General features: G+C 42.8%; 1 protein-coding gene across 1 annotated transcript in view; it reads left to right on the top strand.

Annotated features, from left to right (window-relative positions):
* The window catches only part of SYT6 (synaptotagmin 6), a 653,770-nt gene that overhangs the window by 345,518 nt on the left and 289,445 nt on the right, over window positions 1-18,807 (top strand). Inside the window, exon 4 of the mRNA XM_040423920.1 lies at window positions 2,245-2,803. Coding sequence (XP_040279854.1) covers window positions 2,245-2,803 — 559 coding nt within the window. The remainder of the gene's footprint in view (window positions 1-2,244; window positions 2,804-18,807) is intronic.

The raw sequence follows: 18,807 nt of genomic DNA, 5'->3' as shown, positions 1-18,807 counted from the left end.
AGCAGTTTCCACATTAGCAGCGTCCCCATCATTGCTGATGGGGACGCCGCTGTGCTGATGTGGAAACCGATGATGGGTCACCGCTGATGGGGATACCCATGTCCCCATCAGCGGTGTCCCCAGCAATGTCCCATCAGAACAGCAATGTCCCCATCAGCAGTGTCCACCGCAACATCCCCATCAGCACAGCAATGTCCCTGTCAGCGGTGTCCCCAGCAGCATGTGTCCCCATCACCGCTGATGGGGACACCTCTGATGGGGACATTGCTGTGCTGATGGGGACATCGATTATGGGGTTACCGCTGATGGGGACATTGCTATCCTGATGGGGACACCATTGATGTGGACACCCATGTCCCCATCAGCAGTGTGCCAAACAGCGGTGTCCCCAGCAATGTCCCCATCAGAACAGAATTGTCCCCATCAGCAGTGTGCCCATCATCGCTGATGGGGACACCTCTGATGGGGACATTGCTGTGCTGATGGGGACACCATTGATGGGGACACCCGTGTCCTCATCAACGGTGTCCCCATCAGAACAGCAATGTCCCCATCAGCACAGCAAAGTCCCCATCAGCAGTGTCCCCAGCAGCACAGCAATATCCCCATCAGTATGTGTCCTCAGCAGCTTGTGTCCCCATCAGCGCAGCACAGCAATGACATTCAGCGTTCCCCATTGTGTCCCCATCAGCGTTGTGCAACACTTGCCTCCGCTGTAGCCGGCTTCTGCTCCTCTTCTTTTTTTTTTCTTCTTGGACTCCTGAGTCCCGACTCCCGCCCGCTGCTACACACGTGGATTTGTTATTTCAAACAGCGGGCGGGAAGAGGGGAGGTGCCGCACCTGTGACGTCACTGGTTGCCGGGACATCGGCGGTCCCAGCAGCCAATCAAAAAGCACAGCGTGACAGCATGGGCGGTTGTGCGGCTTTCGTTCCTGCAACCTGCCAGCTGCGGGCGGGCCGGATCGAACGCACAAGCGGGCCGGTTCTGGCCCGCGGGCCGGGGTTTGGAGACCCCTGTTCTAGACTATGAAAAGGTTTCAATATATTTTTGGAAAAAAGCCATGAGCTTAACATCACCATGACATGTATGTAAAGTAGTTGGACACCAATTAATACATAATTTCTGTATTCACGGAAACCCATAAGGACGTGTATGTTATTACTGTTTACATTACTGTTATTGTGTAATACAGCACCAGCAATATGCCTATTTAGGCTTGGACTAAACCTGAATAGGGCTGTTTTCATCAGGAAAAAAAATCAATGCATAAAATTAATTTCTACCTTGGCCATTTTGCAGCTGTCATTTAGCAAAGTTTATTATCAAGCAGTCAGTGGCTGCCAATATTATGACAGAATACAAGCTGCTCAGCATAGAATTTGTCAGCCAATGTATGCATTTTATTGTGTCCTCAATATGGCTTCCTTTTATTATTTTACGTCTAATTCTATGCATTGTATTATATTATTCCCATTTTATATTAGCCGTGTAAAGTACCCCTCTTTAGGGTCCATACACACGTCCGTGGTGTATTGCGGATCCACAATACACCCGGCCGGAACGCCTATAGAACTGCCTATTCTTGTCCGCAATTGCGGACAAGAATAGGACATGTTCTGTTTTTTTGTGTAGCCGCGTCCCGGAAGTTCGGGTCCGCGCTCCTAAAATGCGGATGCAGAGATCACATAGTGTGCTCTCTGCATCCCCTTCTGCCTCATTGAGAATGAATAGGTCCGCACCCGTTCCCGATATTACGGAACGGATGCAGACCCATTTGCGGACGTGTGAATGGATCCTTAGCATTGATATGTTTTTATGCATAAGCCCCATCCTTAAATATTCTGAACACACCCTTTAATTTATGGAAAAAAAATCTCCCATACAACTCCAACAAAAAAGTTAGTCACACTAACCCCATACTTATGCTAGTCCAGATGACTAATGAAAGCCACAGTGCTCCAATATTGATGTCAAAGATTTCTTAACAGTGATAACAAGGCCCTGATCTTGACAATCACAGATACTGGTGAGATGTCTCTTCTGAGCAAAGATCAGCATGGGATGTACTGTAGGTTATTTGTCTATCACAGTAGTCTATGATTGACTAAGCTCTGTATAGTCCATGAGGTCTCATCTTATTTTGGGATCTTTCTGAATATTCATCATATTAAGCAATTTACAAATATGAAGGTCTAAATCATTATCGTAATTTATATATATATATATATATGTATTTTGCAGGCATATTTCTTTCAAAAGGCATTTGCCTCGTCAGATGCATGTGTCTAGTGTGGACTTTGGAACCGATACTTTGGAAGTGACTGAGCAACCAACTAGCATTGGAAGGATAAAGCCCGAGCTGTACAAACAGAAATCAGTGGATTCTGAAGATACCAAGAAGGATGATGCTAAGACATGTGGAAAGATCAACTTTACCCTAAAGTATGACTATGAAATTGAAACCCTTATAGTCAAAATTCTTAAAGCATTTGATCTTCCTGCCAAGGACTTTTGTGGAAGTTCTGATCCTTATGTGAAGATATACCTTCTACCTGACCGGAAGAGGAAATTTCAAACTCGGGTACACAGAAAGACTCTAAACCCAACATTTGATGAATCTTTTCATTTCCCGGTCCCATATGACGAGTTACCAAGTCGAAAACTTCACCTCAGTGTGTTTGACTTTGATAGATTTTCAAGGCATGACATGATAGGAGAGGTAATTTTGGAAAACTTGTTTGATGCCTCAGATTTGTCAAGAGAGTCTTCTATCTGGAAGGATATTCAGTACGCCACCACGGTAAGAAATGTTTAAGTGTAATTACTTGGAGAAACTAAACAACTAAATGGATTTTTTATGATAAATCATACTTTTCTCTTTATTCACATTGTTGTCTGAATTATCATATATAATAAGTATAATAATAATGCTTACTAATATAGATATTATCCAGTATTGAGCCTAAAGCTCTTTAACAATTTCAGGTCAGATTGTCTTATATTTGTTAAAGGAAAGCTTTTACATATGAAAATCCGGAATTTTTTTTTAAAATTGTATCCAATTTCATACCATTTTTAAAGACAGACAGTGTGAATAATATGTGGCCTGTAGTGAGATAGAGAAACCTGGCATTTTATCATTTACTTCTATGAATGCATGCAGGGAAGTGGTTTTAATGTTCAGAACCGTGTATAATCATTGTCTTGGTGTATCACTTCAGCAAATAGTATTTTATATGTAGAGAAAGTTAATACAAGGCACTTACTAATGTATTGTTATTGTCCATATTGCCTGCTTTGCTGGCTAGATTAACTTTTCCATCACAATATACACTGCTCGTTTCCATGGTTATGACCACCCTGTAATCCATCTGTGGTGGTTGTGCTTGCTAGAGATGGCCTTGCGGTTCGCCCGGTGGTCGATTCGTGGCGAACTTTGCGCATTTGCGATTCGCCAAACATGTGAACATATGGCGATGTCCACCAGCGCCATGTTGTTTTGCATTTCGCCGAACTTTGACCCATGACACATCCATCAGGTGGGACAGGACAGCCAATTGAGACGTTTCAGCATATGGACACATCCCTACCCTATAAAGGAACCCGATCTGGCAGCCATTTTACATTCTGTGTTTTGCCAGTGTAGAGAGAGCCATTTACCTGCTACTGTCTGTCCTTAAACTGCTGTGGCTGTCTGTTCTGATCCTGATGATTTTGACCGAGCTATGTGTAGGCCTTTTACTACACCGTTACCATTTACCTACTGCTGCTGTCTGTCCTGATGAGTTTGACCTTGGACTAAAGGAGCCTTACTGCAACCTTATTGGTTAAAATTACACCAAAACCAATATTAAAAAACAGAAGCATACATTAGAACTGAAAAAAACTATTTATTAACAAAAATGGCTCTAAGGCAACTTTTTAAGAAGGTCGTGCAGGTCCAACATCTCATTCATCCGTTTGGGTGCAGCTCCTCCAACTTTCGCACCTGCTCCCGGATCTCCTTTATCCCACTGCATCTGCCTCATTTTTTTATTTATTTAATGAATACTGTTAGGATAAAAAAAAAAAAAAAAATGAAAATTACATGCAATTAAGATTAAGAGGCATGGATACAGAATTATATTGCTGTGTGAACATATTTACCCTCCTGGTGGGGGCTGGTGACATCCTGCTCATCTGGAGGAGGGGGGAGGAATCTGTCCTCCTCCACCGCCGCCTCTTCGCCCACATCAGGTGGGGGTGGTGCATCCTGCTGCGGCTGGGAGGGTCTGGCCTGCTCTTCCTCCTCCTTCTCCTCGGCGGACACCTCCACCACCTCGATCTCGTCCGTCGATGACCTACGGCGGACGGAGGGAACGGGAACACCTGTAATTACACAATGTTCAGAATTTGGACAAACAACTCAGAAGTCTTAACAAATGCAAATTAAGTGGCGGATGTATCTAATGTAATTATGGACGGGGCCTTTTACTGGAATACAGAATGATGATTGCAGTTTATGTATATACACACACAAGTATATATATATTTATGTGTGCGAGAAACGTACAAAATCATCCGGTTACATCATATATCTGTACCTCGCTGAGTGAAAAGGTTTAATATTCTAGGCTCAAAGTGTCAGACTCTAGTCAGCTAATTAATCCATACCCCCTGAGCAAAGGGTACCTGAGATTGTGACTTTGGGGTTTTCATAAGCTGTAAGCCATAGTCATCCTAATTATAACAAATAAAGGCTTGCAATATCTCACTTTGCATGTAATGAGTCTATCTCATATATTAGTTTTACCTTTTAAGTTGCATTAATGAAATAAATGAACTTTGCACGATATTCTAATTTTTCAAGTTTCACCAGTATATACACTATGTATATATATATATATATATATATATATATATACATACACAGTACAGACCAAAAGTTTGGACACACCTTCTCATTCAAAGAGTTTTCTTTATTTTCATGACTATGAAAATTGTAGATTCACACTGAAGGCATTAAAACTATGAATTAACACATGTGGAATTATATACATAACCAACAAGTGTGAAACAACTGAAAATATGTCATATTCTAGGTTCTCCAAAGTAGCCACCTTTTGCTTTGATTACTGCTTTGCACACTCTTGGCATTCTCTTGATGAGCTTCAAGAGGTAGTCCCCTGAAATGGTTTTCACTTCACATGTGTGCCCTGTCAGGTTTAATAAGTGGGATTTCTTGCCTTATAAATGGGGTTGGGACCATCAGTTGCGTTGAGGAGAAGTCAGGTGGATACACAGCTGATAGTCCTACTGAATAGACTGTTAGAATTTGTATTATGGCAAGAAAAAAGCAGCTAAGTAAAGAAAAACGAGTGGCCATCATTACTTTAAGAAATGAAGGTCAGTCAGTCAGCCAAAAAATTGGGAAAACTTTGAAAGTAAGGGCTATTTGACCATGACCGAGAGTGATGGGGTGCTGCGCCAGATGACCTGGCCTCCACAGTCACTGGACCTGAACTCAATCGAGATGGTTTGGGGTGAGCTGGACCGCAGAGTGAAGGCAAAAGGGCCAACAAGTGCTAAGCATCTCTGGGAAATCCTTCAAGACTGTTGGAAGACCATTTCAGGGGACTACCTCTTGAAGCTCATCAAGAGAATGCCAAGAGTGTGCAAAGCAGTAATCCAAGCAAAAGGTGGCTACTTTGAAGAACCTAGAATATGACATATTTTCAGTTGTTTCACACTTGTTTGTTATGTATATAATTCCACATGTGTTAATTCATAGTTTTGATGCCTTCATAGTCATGAAAATAAAGAAAAAAATTTGAATGAGAAGGTGTGTCCAAACTTTTGGTCTGCACTTTATATATATATATATATATATAGCAAGTGTTCAGCAACTGTGAACGGCACAACACTAATCTGTGATGGCGGGTGCCAGCAGCTGATGAAGCAATCCAGGCTTCAAAAAGCAATATAAATCGAGGAAATCCACGGCACTTCCTTCAGTAAAAACATAAGTGTTTATTCACCAGAATGGTATTTCTGGTGAATAAACACTTATGTTTTTACTGAAGGAAGTGCCATGGATTTCCTGGATTTATATATATATATATATATATACACACAGTATATATATAGATTACTTAGTTCTTGGTGTGAAACGTATGAAATCAGCCGGTTACATCATACATCTCTACCTCGCCATGTGTATAAATATATATATATACTCATGGCGAGGTAGAGATGTATGATGTAAACGGCTGATTTGCTACGTGTCACACTAGGTACTAAGTAATCATTTGTAAAGGCATGAAATACTTATTTTCCTAACTCTATATATAAATTACAGAGTGTTGGCTAGAGATACAAAAGTAATGTAAGCATTGTACCTGGGCATATTCTGTCATGTATATCAGTGATCTACGCAATGTGCCTTCTTTTAAGATCGGACCAATACTTAATGACGGCCATCTCACTGTGCTTCCCCTTGTACTCCCTCAAAAACTCCTTCCGTATCCCCCGCACAATGGCCTGCTTCTCTTCTTGGACCCTGGTCCGATCATATCCCCGCTCCAACATGCGCTGCAGGATAAGATGCAAGCATATAATCAAAAAATTTTTAATTACCAGTATTAAAAATAATGTCCTCAACAATACAGTAAAAAGTATTTAAGTCTTTGAAAGGGAAATATTAGATTTAATGTTTCCGTTATAAGATCAGATTGTATTGCAATTGCATGTGTGTGGGTTCTGAGCAATCGGATATTGGCCAGCTTAGCAGGGATGTGCCTGTCTAGTAAAGTGATGGTACGGTGTGGGGTGTACAGCTGGTTCGCCTCCCCGTGGTACACCCTTCTGACCAACAGGACACAAATTCTAATCAATAGACTGTGTGTGTATGTGTGGTATATAGTGTGTGTGTATATGTGTGTGTAGTATATAGTGTGTGGTAGGAAAATAGATGTGCAATGTGCATGTGAGAGATATTTCTGATAAAATGTGAAGTTGTATGTATTGCGCAAAAATATGCGCAATATTCGCAATCACAAATATATTGAAACACTCTATCTGCTGTGGGGTTTCACTCTGGTAGATAGGGTAAGCGGGCGCAAGTCAGAGGCAAAACACAAGTTCTTAACTCAAAACGTCAGTGTTTATTCATACTTGAGGCAATTGCACAAAACAGCACATAACTTTGCAGTCTTGGTGTTAATTCACACACAATGGAAAGTTCCTATAACACAAGTCACCTTGCTGGCAGTTCTGCCTCCAGTAATCCACAGCAGGCTTTAGGGGGCCTGTTTCCCCAGCATTCAGCTCTCAGCCCTCCAGCATGGTACAAAGCCTCAGATCCCAAAAACAGAGACATCTCTGTTCACCCCAGCTGCCTATTTAAGGACAGTCAGGTGCTGCCAAAACCCAGACCGGCACTCAAACTCCAGTCCAGTATTTGACCTCACCTCACTGGAAACCAGCCCCGCCGCAGATGCTTGGAGGAAAATTCCTGCCTTGGCAGACACAACCCCTCACTATTGTTCTGTCATGCATTCAAAATGTAATCAAAATCAGTGCTGTAATGTAAAATTACTTACAGTGATCAGGAGTTCATCTTCACATTCGCGAAAGTTACTGCCAACCATCTTCTCCAGTCTCAGTAAACTTCTGGCAGTTAGCAAAACTAGTCCACGTCTGTATTGCACAATGCGCATGCGCATTGTGTACAAATTACATTGCAGATTTTCGTAATCAAGAAAATAATTGCGCATTCTCGAATTAGCGAATTTATGATGAATATTTGCACAAATATTCGTGAAATATTGCAAATTCGAATATTGCCCCTGCCGCTCATCACTAGTGGCAACGTACTTAGACCCCTGGTACAAACACAAAATGGCGAACATGCTACAAGCATCACAGAGGGCTGGCAGAAAGCAGCATTTCCAGGTCTTCCTGCGAGAGATGCTGCATTCTGCTGTTGCGGGCGCTGGCAGAGGAATTTCCACCCACAGCGAAACAGGTGTGGGTACCAATCCTGACTATTTGTGCACATCTAGTAAGTATTTGGTGGCTGCAAATATGAAGGTTTTTCAGGTCCACCTGCCATTAAAGTCAATGGGGCCCGCTGCAAACGCGCGATTCATGAACATCGGGCCGATGTTCGGGCCGATCGGGAACGCGCGTTCGCGAACTGTTCCGGCCGATGTTCGTCAATCACTAGTGCTTACACACTATAGGTAAAAGAGCCGGCCTATTTGGTGGCCGGGATCTTGGTAGAGCACATAGGCTAGTGCGCGAGCACGACCACCACTGATGGATTGCATGGTAGCTGGGACCATGGAAACAAGCAATGTATGTTGTGATGGAAAATTGAATCTAGCCAGCAAAGCAACAAATATGGATAATAACAATACATTTGTAAGTGGCTTGTATTACATTTCTCTACATAATAAATGCTATTTGCTGAAGTGAGATAACCCCTTTTACTGGCTTGAGAAACAACAATCTAGATCCATTTTGTAATAGATCCCCCCCAAAAAAACTGACAAATCCATTTTATTTATAATGGGGTCCATCAGGTTTCTGATAGTTTTCATGGCAAGAATATAGCTGCAGACTATGCTATGCTTGCCTTTGAAAATACCAAATATGTTAATGGTCTGGTGAAAACATCAGTGTGAACAAATCATAAATAATGCCAGGCTTCCCAAATATAATTACCCCAAATCCTCAGAAATTGTGATCTAGTAAAGATGCTTAATAAATTGTGAATATGGTTAACAAAGAAGATTTACTTTAAGGGATGTAACATCACAATCATGAGCCTCAATGCACAATCTGTAACAGCTTTCAACATCAAATACCATATGACTGGCTCCCGTAAATCCTGCATTTATGAACTAGACATAATGCTCACAACATACTCAACATACTTTAAATACTCCAAAGGTCTGTACATAAATTCATAAATATAACTATACTCCCCACTTATTAATTAATATACATTCACAATAAATGCAATAACACAGAAATAGTGCACAAAACTTAAAATATAAAACATAAAATAGGTCTTGGTCCCACCACTTCTATATCATACGGAGCTCTCGCATGTATATATACGAAATGCAATTGAGGATATATGTTGCTGCTACGTTGAAATAGTTATTTCAATTATCGATTCGTTCACTCGTCTCATACATTAAAACTGAGTGAACGAATAGATAATTGAAATAACTATTTCAACATGGCTGCAATATATATCCTCAATTGCATTTAGTATATATACATGCGAGAGCTCCGTATGATATAGAAGTGGTGGGACCAAGACCTATTTTATATTTATACGGTATTTTAAGTTTTGTGCATTATTTCTGTGTGTTTATTGTGAATGTACAGTATATAAATTGATATGTGGGGAGTATAGTTATATTTATGAATTTCTGTACAGACCTTTGGAGTATTTAAAGTATGTTGAATTGTGCGCATTATGTCTAGTTAATAAATGCATTATTTATGGGAGCCAGTCATATGGTATTTGATGTTGAAAGCTTTCTAACGCTCTGGTGGTAGGGAGCGGAGTGTGCTCCATGTTAGAGGATTTGGTGAGCTAAGCCAATCGTTTATTTAACAATCTGTAACAGGTCCCCCCACTTACCATGTGCCTTTTCTATTTATGGTGTCTTTATATAGGGGAGCCTTTGTGTCACCTGGGGGCTTAGGTTTGATTGCTACTTCTGAACCCCCTTAGGATATAATAAAATAATTGATATTATGAAAGTAATTACCGTATATACTCGAGTATAAGACGAGTTTTTTGGCACATATATTTGTGCTCAAAAAGCCCCCTCGTCTTATACTCGAGTCTAGGTCTGTATTATGGCAACTTACATTGCCATAATACAGACCATGACATGTTGGGGGCCGGAGAAGCTGTTACTAACCTTTACAGCTGCTCCGGTCAGCTCCCAGCACGTCCGCGCGGCACCTCTGTTAAGCTCCCAGTGTAAATCTTGCGAGACAGGCGGGCCGCGAGATTTACACTGGGAGCAGACCGCGAGATTTACACTGGCAGTAAGTACCGGCCCCTGCACAGCCTTCTTCTCTCTGGTCTACTTCTGGTCACCTCAGATCTGCCTGGAGATCCATGATGGGGAGAAGCGTGCAACACGCAGGTAACGGATGTAGTCACCACAGTGACAGAGAAGGCCAGGACAGCCTGTGTGTATGTGGCCTCCAGTATGAGGTTTGACCCTTCATGTCGTGCCTATAGCAGCTGACAAGGCCCCCCTACACTCTGCATTATAGCTGCATTTCCCACCCTAGTCTTATACTCGAGTCAATAATTTTTCCAATTTTTTGGGGGTAAAATTAGGGGCCTCGGCTTATATTCGGGTCGGCTTATACTCGAGTATATACGGTATCAACTTTTAATGCCTTAATTAGCAGCAACGTACACAGTACCATGCCTTTTAAGGGGTTATCTGATTTACTTCAACAGTAAAAGTGCTAAAATAATAAGATATTACTGTACATTCACTCATTGTTTCCAGTGTTACCACTGCATTTCTTCCCACTGGGGCTTTTTTACATTACTGCACCATTGAAGGGCCATCTACCACCCACCACTGCTACAGCTAATCACTGGCTTCAGTGCTATATAGCTTGAGACTGCTGAGGCCAGTGATTGACAGATCGAGTATGTGCCTCTGTCACCGTTGGGGAGGACCGGAGAGCGGCACTGGATTCAGTGGACTATTAAATGGACTATTTTTTACTATATCACATATAGTGACTTTGGTGAGTTTTTTTTAAATAGGTCAGACAGATGCATTTATTACTCATGCCTTTTACGCTAATGCATGTTTGCTCTGTTCTAAGCTGCTCACAAATAATATATGACATTAAGTGTAGTGTTTTGCTTTTGCTAACTCCATATTAGGTCATTATATCAAACCTTATCTCAATACAAACTATACAAATAATAAAGGCCAGGCACAAAATAAAATACATTGTTTATGCTTCATTTATTTAAAGTAAGACAGCTAATCTGTACTATAAACTTAGGGGATCATTTGTCAAACTGGTGTAAAGTAGAACTGGCTTAGTTGCTCATAGCAACCAATCAGATTCCACCTTGGACATTTTGGACAGCTCCTTTGGAAAATGAAAGGTGGAATCTGATTGGTTGCTATGGGCAACTAAGCCATTTCTACTCTAGACCAGTTTGATAAATTACCCCCTTAGACTTTTCACAAGTCTAAAGATGAACCAAATGTATCATCAAGCATCAGCCACTGTGATAAATCTGGTGCATCTTTAGATTGATTAATTAAAATGTATAGTGTTTATACCTTAGTCTTAGTGAATTGGCTCCAATATTCCTCTTTTACAAAGCTTGTGAACAGCTCAAATAAAAAATGGTGTTCCATTATAGTAATGGACCATGTCATATATAACCCTTATAAAAATGTGCAGTAAGCGGGTGGTTGCTCAACTTGCTGTTAGCTGCTGCCAGACATGCTCCATCTATCTAAAGAGGATCTGTTGTCAAAATGTAATTAAAATCTGTCTCAGGAGTATCTCAAAGAAAACTAGAGTATTTGTTGAATTTTCTGTTCTTCCGCTTGAATAGCATCACTAAGAATGGCTCAAATCAAGGGATTGATATCTAAAATATTAATTGCATATCTCCAAACAATTGAACCCCTACCTGCAAATGATTTAAACTTCTCTCTTTTTCCATATGTCTGCCACCCATCAAATGTACCTACTGATGGGATATGGATAATGATCCAGGGTCATTCATTAGGCTTAGGAAACTATTTTCAATATCTCACAGCAGGAGAGCTTTGGCAGGTTTTGAAACTGAGATTACTGTAATTGCTGAACAAGTTAGTTTGTATCTATGGGACTACAGCTTAAAGCTTGGCTTCTTATTACTAGCTAGGCAGTCCTTTTGTATCTGGGCATCGGGATCCAGACTGATGGTGGGTGTGATGGGCCATGAAGATCCTTTGTGCAAGGTCTACCCCCTGCTCTCCACCACAACTATCTTTAGTTCACCAGGCCCAGGGACCTTATTGGTGGGAGTGCTAGGCCTCCGTGGTCCAACAAAGAAAGTTGCCGGCATGATGCAACCTGCCTCATAGCAAAACCCACACGTCAGGCCTAGTGGCATTGCATCTCTTGTGATTGAGCAAGGCAAGCAGTAGGCCAGCAGCATATTGTGGTTAGAGGAGCCTGTGAGGTTACCCTCCAGCTTAGGGGCTCTGTTGCAACTGCTGTGACTCCTATAGCTATACCCTTATGTGCCACCCACTGATGCCAGGTACCTCTGGCTAGCAGGGGGCACCTGATGTGTGGAGGCTTTATATATTTGCATGGTTTGAGTGGTGGTAAATACTGCCTCTGAACATATTAGCATTACAAGTAATATACATTACTGCCTGAATTACTTTTATTGTGCCATATTCTTTGAACAAGAAAAAGAACAGAGTACTTAGTAGATGGCTAAAATACATAAAATGCAAGCAATGTAAAGTACATGTTTATTCTGCTTATTAAGTTGGAAAATGCTGGGAAAAGCATAAGTTATAGAAGAACATATAAACTGTAGCACTGTATAGATGCAATAATCTGAAAGTACCAGTGTCTATGGGCTGACTGACATTTATATATCATTCTGGTCATATTTTTGCTCTTTCTCTCCTTCCACTCTTTTAATCTCTTCAAAGTAATGACAGCAACAGCAAATAATGTTGGTGACAATGACATATATAGCTTTGGGTAAACGTATGGTGTACCTTGTTAACAAACAGTTAAAAACTAACTGTGCCATCACATTTATTATGCTTTTTCATATTAGAAATCTTCCAAAAATGGTCTCTAACTTGGGGTAGATGGTGTTTAAACACACACAATGTTATATTAGCGTTCCTGTAAATCCCTGGCTGTTGGTCTTCCTAATGCTTTGGCCCATCGGGAATTGTCAAAATGATCAAGCTACCCCTGAGATATGGATAGATATATAGATTATTTTTATATGTACACTGCCTCTCGGCATGCACTGCTGTGCTGCCGCCGGAACTCCGCCCCCATTATAGTCAATGGGGACAGAGCGGCAGTCCGTGGGCACACGTGAACTAGCGGCAGGACGGATCCGACAGGCTGTTCGCCTGCCGGAACAGCCTGCCGGATTCCCCTGCCGCTAGTGTGAAAGTGGAATGATTCTATTATTTTTCAAATATCATTTATAAGGCTTCTTAAGCACCTATTTTCTGTGGAATATAATACTTATTGTGTAGGTTATTGCAACTAATTTAAAGAAGGCATTAGATTCCAGGAATGTTGCTTTGCTTTCAAAAATGCATTTATGAACGCATAGATTATTATTGGACATAATTAAATAATAAGAACTAGCAGAAGGACCCGGCTTTGCACATGTACAGTCGTGGCCAAAAGTTTTGAGAATTACATAAATATTGGAAATTGGAAAAGTTGCTGCTTAAGTTTTTATAATAGCAATTTGCATATACTCCAGAATGTTATGAAGAGTGATCAGATGAATTGCATAGTCCTTCTTTGCCATGAAAATTAACTTAATCCCAAAAAAACCTTTCCACTGCATTTCATTGCTGTCATTAAAGGACCTGCTGAGATAATTTCAGTAATCGTCTTGTTTACTCAGGTGAGAATGTTGACGAGCACAAGGCTGGAGATCATTATGTCAGGCTGATTGGGTTAAAATGGCAGACTTGACATGTTAAAAGGAGGGTGATGCTTGAAATCATTGTTCTTCCATTGTTAACCATGGTGACCTGCAAAGAAACGCGTGCAGCCATCATTGCGTTGCATAAAAATGGCTTCACAGGCAAGGATATTGTGGCTACTAAGATTGCACCTCAATCAACAATTTATAGGATCATCAAGAACTTCATGGAAAGAGGTTCAATTCTTGTTAAGAAGGCTTCAGGGCGTCCAAGAAAGTCCAGCAAGTGCCAGGATCGTCTCCTTAAGAGGATTCAGCTGCGGGATCGGAGGTCCACCAGTGCAGAGCTTGCTCAGAAATGGCAGCAGGCAGGTGTGAGCGCATCTGCACGCACAGTGAGGCGAAGACTTTTGGAAGATGGCCTGGTGTCAAGAAGGGCAGCAAAGAAGCCACTTCTCTCCAAAAAAAACATCAGGGACAGATTGATCTTCTGCAGAATGTATGGTGAATGGACTGCTGAGGACTTGGGCAAAGTCATATTCTCCGATGAAGCCTCTTTCCGATTGTTTGGAGCATCTGGAAAAAGGCTTGTCCGGAGAAGAAAAGGTGAGCGCTACCATCAGTCCTGTGTCATGCCAACAGTAAAGCATCCTGAGACCATTCATGTGTGGGGTTTCTTCTCATCCAAGGGAGTGGCTCACTCACAATTTTGCCCAAAAACACAGCCATGAATAAAGAATGGTACCAAAACACCCTCCAACAGCAACTTCTTCCAACAATCCAACGACAGTTTGGTGAAGAACAATGCATTTTCCAGCACGATGGAGCACCGTGCCATAAGGCAAAAGTGATAACTAAGTGGCTCGGGGACCAAAACGTTGACATTTTGGGTCCATGGCCTAGAAACTCCCCAGATCTTAATCCCATTGAGAACTTGTGGTCAATCCTCAAGAGGCGGGTGGACAAAAACCCACTAATTCTGACAAACTCCAAGAGGTGATTATGAAAAAATGGATTGCTATCAGTCAGGAATTGGCCCAGAAGTTGATTGAGAGCATGCCCAGTCGAATTGCAGAGGTCCTGAAAAAGAAGGGCCAACACTGCAAATACTGACTCTTTGCATAAATGTCATGTAATTGTCGATAAAAGCCTTTGAAACGTATGAAGTGTGTGTAATTATATTTCACTACATCACAGAAACAACTGAAACAAAGATCTAAAAGCAGTTTAGCAGCAAACTTTGTGAAAACTAATATTTGTGTCATTCTCAAAACTTTTGGCCACGACTGTATATTTCATCTATTTCATTTAATTTTTGTGTGTGTCGTTAAAAGATATCGCCAGTATCCCCCATAACAGTGACCTCTACAGCACCCCACCCCTTTATCAGTGAACTCCACAGTCCCCCACCCCTTAACACTGACCCCCCACAGTGCCCCGCCACTTTAAAATCGGACCTCCACAGTAGCCCATCCCCTTAACTTTGACCTTCACAGCAGCCCGCCCCTTTAACAGTGAGTTTCACAGCACCCCACTCCCTTGACAGTGACCTCCTCAGAGGCCCGTCCCCTTAACAGTGACCTCCACAGTGTCCGCTACCTTAACAGTGACCTCCACAGCGGCCTTCCCCCTTAACAGTAACATCCACAGTGAACGCCTCTTTAACAGTGACCTCCACAGTAACCGCCCCTTTAACAGTGATCTCCACAGCGCCCTGCCCCTTTAATGCTAGGGCTACACTACATGTGTCGCGCGACATTTTTTTTCAAGAATTTTTATAATGATAGGCTATGGTGTCGCACTGCAACATGTGACATGCTGCCACTGCGACACGACAGTTGCCAAAAATCCATCCAAGATGGATTTTTCTGAGACTGTCGCATTGCAGTCTCAGCCGCAGCATGTCACATGTCGCAGTGCAACACCATAGACTATCATCAGGGCTGTTTCTAGGGAATTTCACCATCAGGGCGAACATTAAAAACGTGCCCCCCCCTTAAAGGGGTTGTCTCACTTCAGTAAGTTGCATTTATCATGTATCAGTATTACACGTGATAAGCTAAGGTACAGTGGTTCAGCCGGCAGTATCATACACAGCCTTTGGCTGCTATCAGTAATATTTTCCTTTTAATCTACCACTGCATTTCCAGTAACAGCCTTCCCAGCATATGATGACATCACACAGATATGCTATTTTAACCTTCTCATCATGGCCGATCTTTGCAGACAGGTTTAGCTTGGCAGGAAGTAGCCGCTAAGCCTGCCGGTCTATCAACCACCTAGAACATGACATCACTTTCTGCTGCTGCTGTTGAGATGCCAGTCACGGCGTCCGTGGGCGGGATGTAGTGGAATGGGTGGAGGTCAGGGGCGTTGCTAGGGTCGAAAAAGATCCTCACCCCCTTGCAAATCAACCAAGCAGTCTGAGCCCCAAGTCATGCAGCAGTCTCTTCTGCTTTTTGATGACTCTGTTAGCAGGGTTTCCCAGGGACATCCACCTAGCCCTGCCCCAGAAGTGGAAGAGATTGAGTGCACTGATGCCCAACCACTTATCTTTCAAGATGAGTACATGGGAGGACCATCGCAGCACGTCTCGGATGATGACGAAACACAGGTGCCAACTGCTGGGGCTTTTGAAAGTGTGCAGACCGACAAGGAAGTCAGGGGTGAAGACTGGGTGGAAGATGATGTGGAGGACGATGAGGTCCTCGACCCCACATGGAATCAAGGTCATGCGAGTGACCTATGTAGTTCGGAGGAAGAGGCGGTGGTCGCACACAGCCACCAGCACAGCAGAAGAGGGAGCATGGTGCAAAAGCGGAGCGGCCGTCCTCTAGACAGTATGCCTCCTACTGCCCACAGCAGCAAGGGACTGAGCACACCAAAGCCAGCTCCAAGGAGTTTCCTGGCGTAGCAGTTCTTCAGACAATGTGCTGACGACAAGACACGAGTGGTTTGCACGCTGTGCAATCAGAGCCTGAAGCGAGGCATAAACGTTCTCAACCTGAGCACAACCTGCATGACCAGGCATTTAAGTGCAATGCACGAGCTGCAGTGGAGTAGACACCTCAAAAAACAAGAAAAGTCTCTGGCTCCTCCTGCTTCCTCTTCTGCTGCAGTCTCGGCCTCTTCATCCACCTCTGGAGTGACAGTGCCACCTGGCACCCCGCAAACATAGGATCTGCCAGCAACACCAACACCTGGGTCACCAAGCATCTCTACAATGTCCCACGCAAGCGTTCAGCTCTCCATATCCCAAATGCTGGAAAGGAAGAGGAAGTACCCCGCTACCCACCCGCGATCCCTAGCCCTGAATGCCAGCATTTTTTAATTACTGGCATTTGAAATTCTGTCATTCCGTCTGGTGGAGACGGATAGTTTTAAAGGCCTGTCAGCGCTGCAGCGTAACTTCGGCCTTCCCGAATATTCTAAAAAACTAAGTTATAGCAATATAGCTAATATAATTGTTATTTAGAATATTCGTCTTTTTTTTTTTTTCAGTCTGTACTGTTATTCCACTTTGGCATACTCCTCCCCGACAAGCGTCCCCGTGGGAACGCCTGTGGGTTAGAATATACCATCGGATCGGAGTTTTCACGATCTCAGGGAAAACTCAGATCTGATGGTATTTTCTAACCCACAGGCGTTCCCATGGTGACAGGGATGCTTGTCGGGGAGGAGTATGCGAACAACTGTACAGATTGGGGAAAAAAAGGCGAATATTCTAAATAAGTAATATGTTCCCTATATTGCTATATATTTGTTTTTTAGAATATTCGTCATTTTTTTTTCCATATGAAAACATGATTCCTTCGTGCTTAAGTTGCTTTGGGTCTGCTAAGTTGGTGAGGATCTGCTCAGCAGCAGACCTTCACCCCTAATGTTTTAGATGATCAGCTCAGCAGCAGACCCTCACCCCTAATGTTTTAGATGGTCAGCTCGGCATCAGGCCCTCGCCCATAATCTTTTAGTTGATCAGCTCGGCAGCAGGCCATCACCCATAATGTTTTAGATGGTCAGCTCGGCAGCAGGGCCCTCGCCCATAATGTTTTAGATGGTCAGCTCAGCAGCAGGCCCCTTGCCCATAATGTTTTAGATGGTCAGCTCAGCAGCAGGCCCTCGCCCATAATGTTTTAGATGGTCAGCTCGGCAGCAGGCACTCGCCCATAATGTTTTAGATGGTCAGCTCAGCAGCAGGCCCTCACCCTTAATGTTTTAGAGGGTCACCAGCAGGCCCTCGCCCATAATGTTTTAGATGGTCAGCTCAGCAGCAGGCCCTCGACTATAATGTTTTAGATGGTTAGCTCAGCAGCAGACCCTCATCCTTAATGTTTTAGAGGGTCACCAGCAGGCCCTCACCCATAATGTTTTAGATGGTCAGATCAGCAGCAGGCCCTCGCCCCTAATGTTTTAGATGGTCAGATCAGCAGCAGGCACTCGCCCCTAATGTTTTTGAGGATCAGCTCAGCAGCAGGCCCTCATCCCTAATGTTTTAGATGGTCAGATCAGCAGCAGGCCCTCACCCCTAATGTTTAAGAGGGTCACCAGAAGGCCCTTGCTCCTAATGTTTTTGAGGATCACCAGCAGGCCATCAATCATAATTTTTCAAGGGTGTGTATGATGCCCTCCTTTTATGTGTAATAAAGGGTGCATTGGAGTGCCGGTTGCTTGTAATTTTTGGCAGCCCTTTCACTTAGTGCATAGGCTTTATGAGTGTAGGAGTCCCACTACCTGAACAATTGTACCACAATGTGAATGAGGCCCTCCATTATGTGATATACAGATTGTATCGGAGTGCCTCTTCCTTGTAATTTTTGGCAGCACTTGCACTTTATATACAAGTAAATATACAGGAAAGAATGTTTTCTAGCAATTTTTCCTCTAAAATCGATTTTATCTTCAGTTTTGTGTGTATTATTGTCAGTCTGTAAAAGTGGTGTACTACTCGGACAACATCGTTCACAGCAGCGACCTGGGAGTCATCCAGACATCCTCCTCATGCTGTTCCCGAACCATTTCATTGGTGTTTACATCAATTTCTGACCTTTTCATTTCAACCAGACACCCTCCCCTCTTCAGACCAGGGGGTGCCTGGTTTAATGCTCGGGTTC

Source organism: Bufo bufo, chromosome 3 (assembly GCF_905171765.1).
Source record: "Bufo bufo chromosome 3, aBufBuf1.1, whole genome shotgun sequence".
In the NCBI taxonomy this organism is placed as follows: Eukaryota; Metazoa; Chordata; class Amphibia; order Anura; family Bufonidae; genus Bufo; species Bufo bufo.
This window is presented reverse-complemented; position numbering and strand designations above follow the sequence as displayed.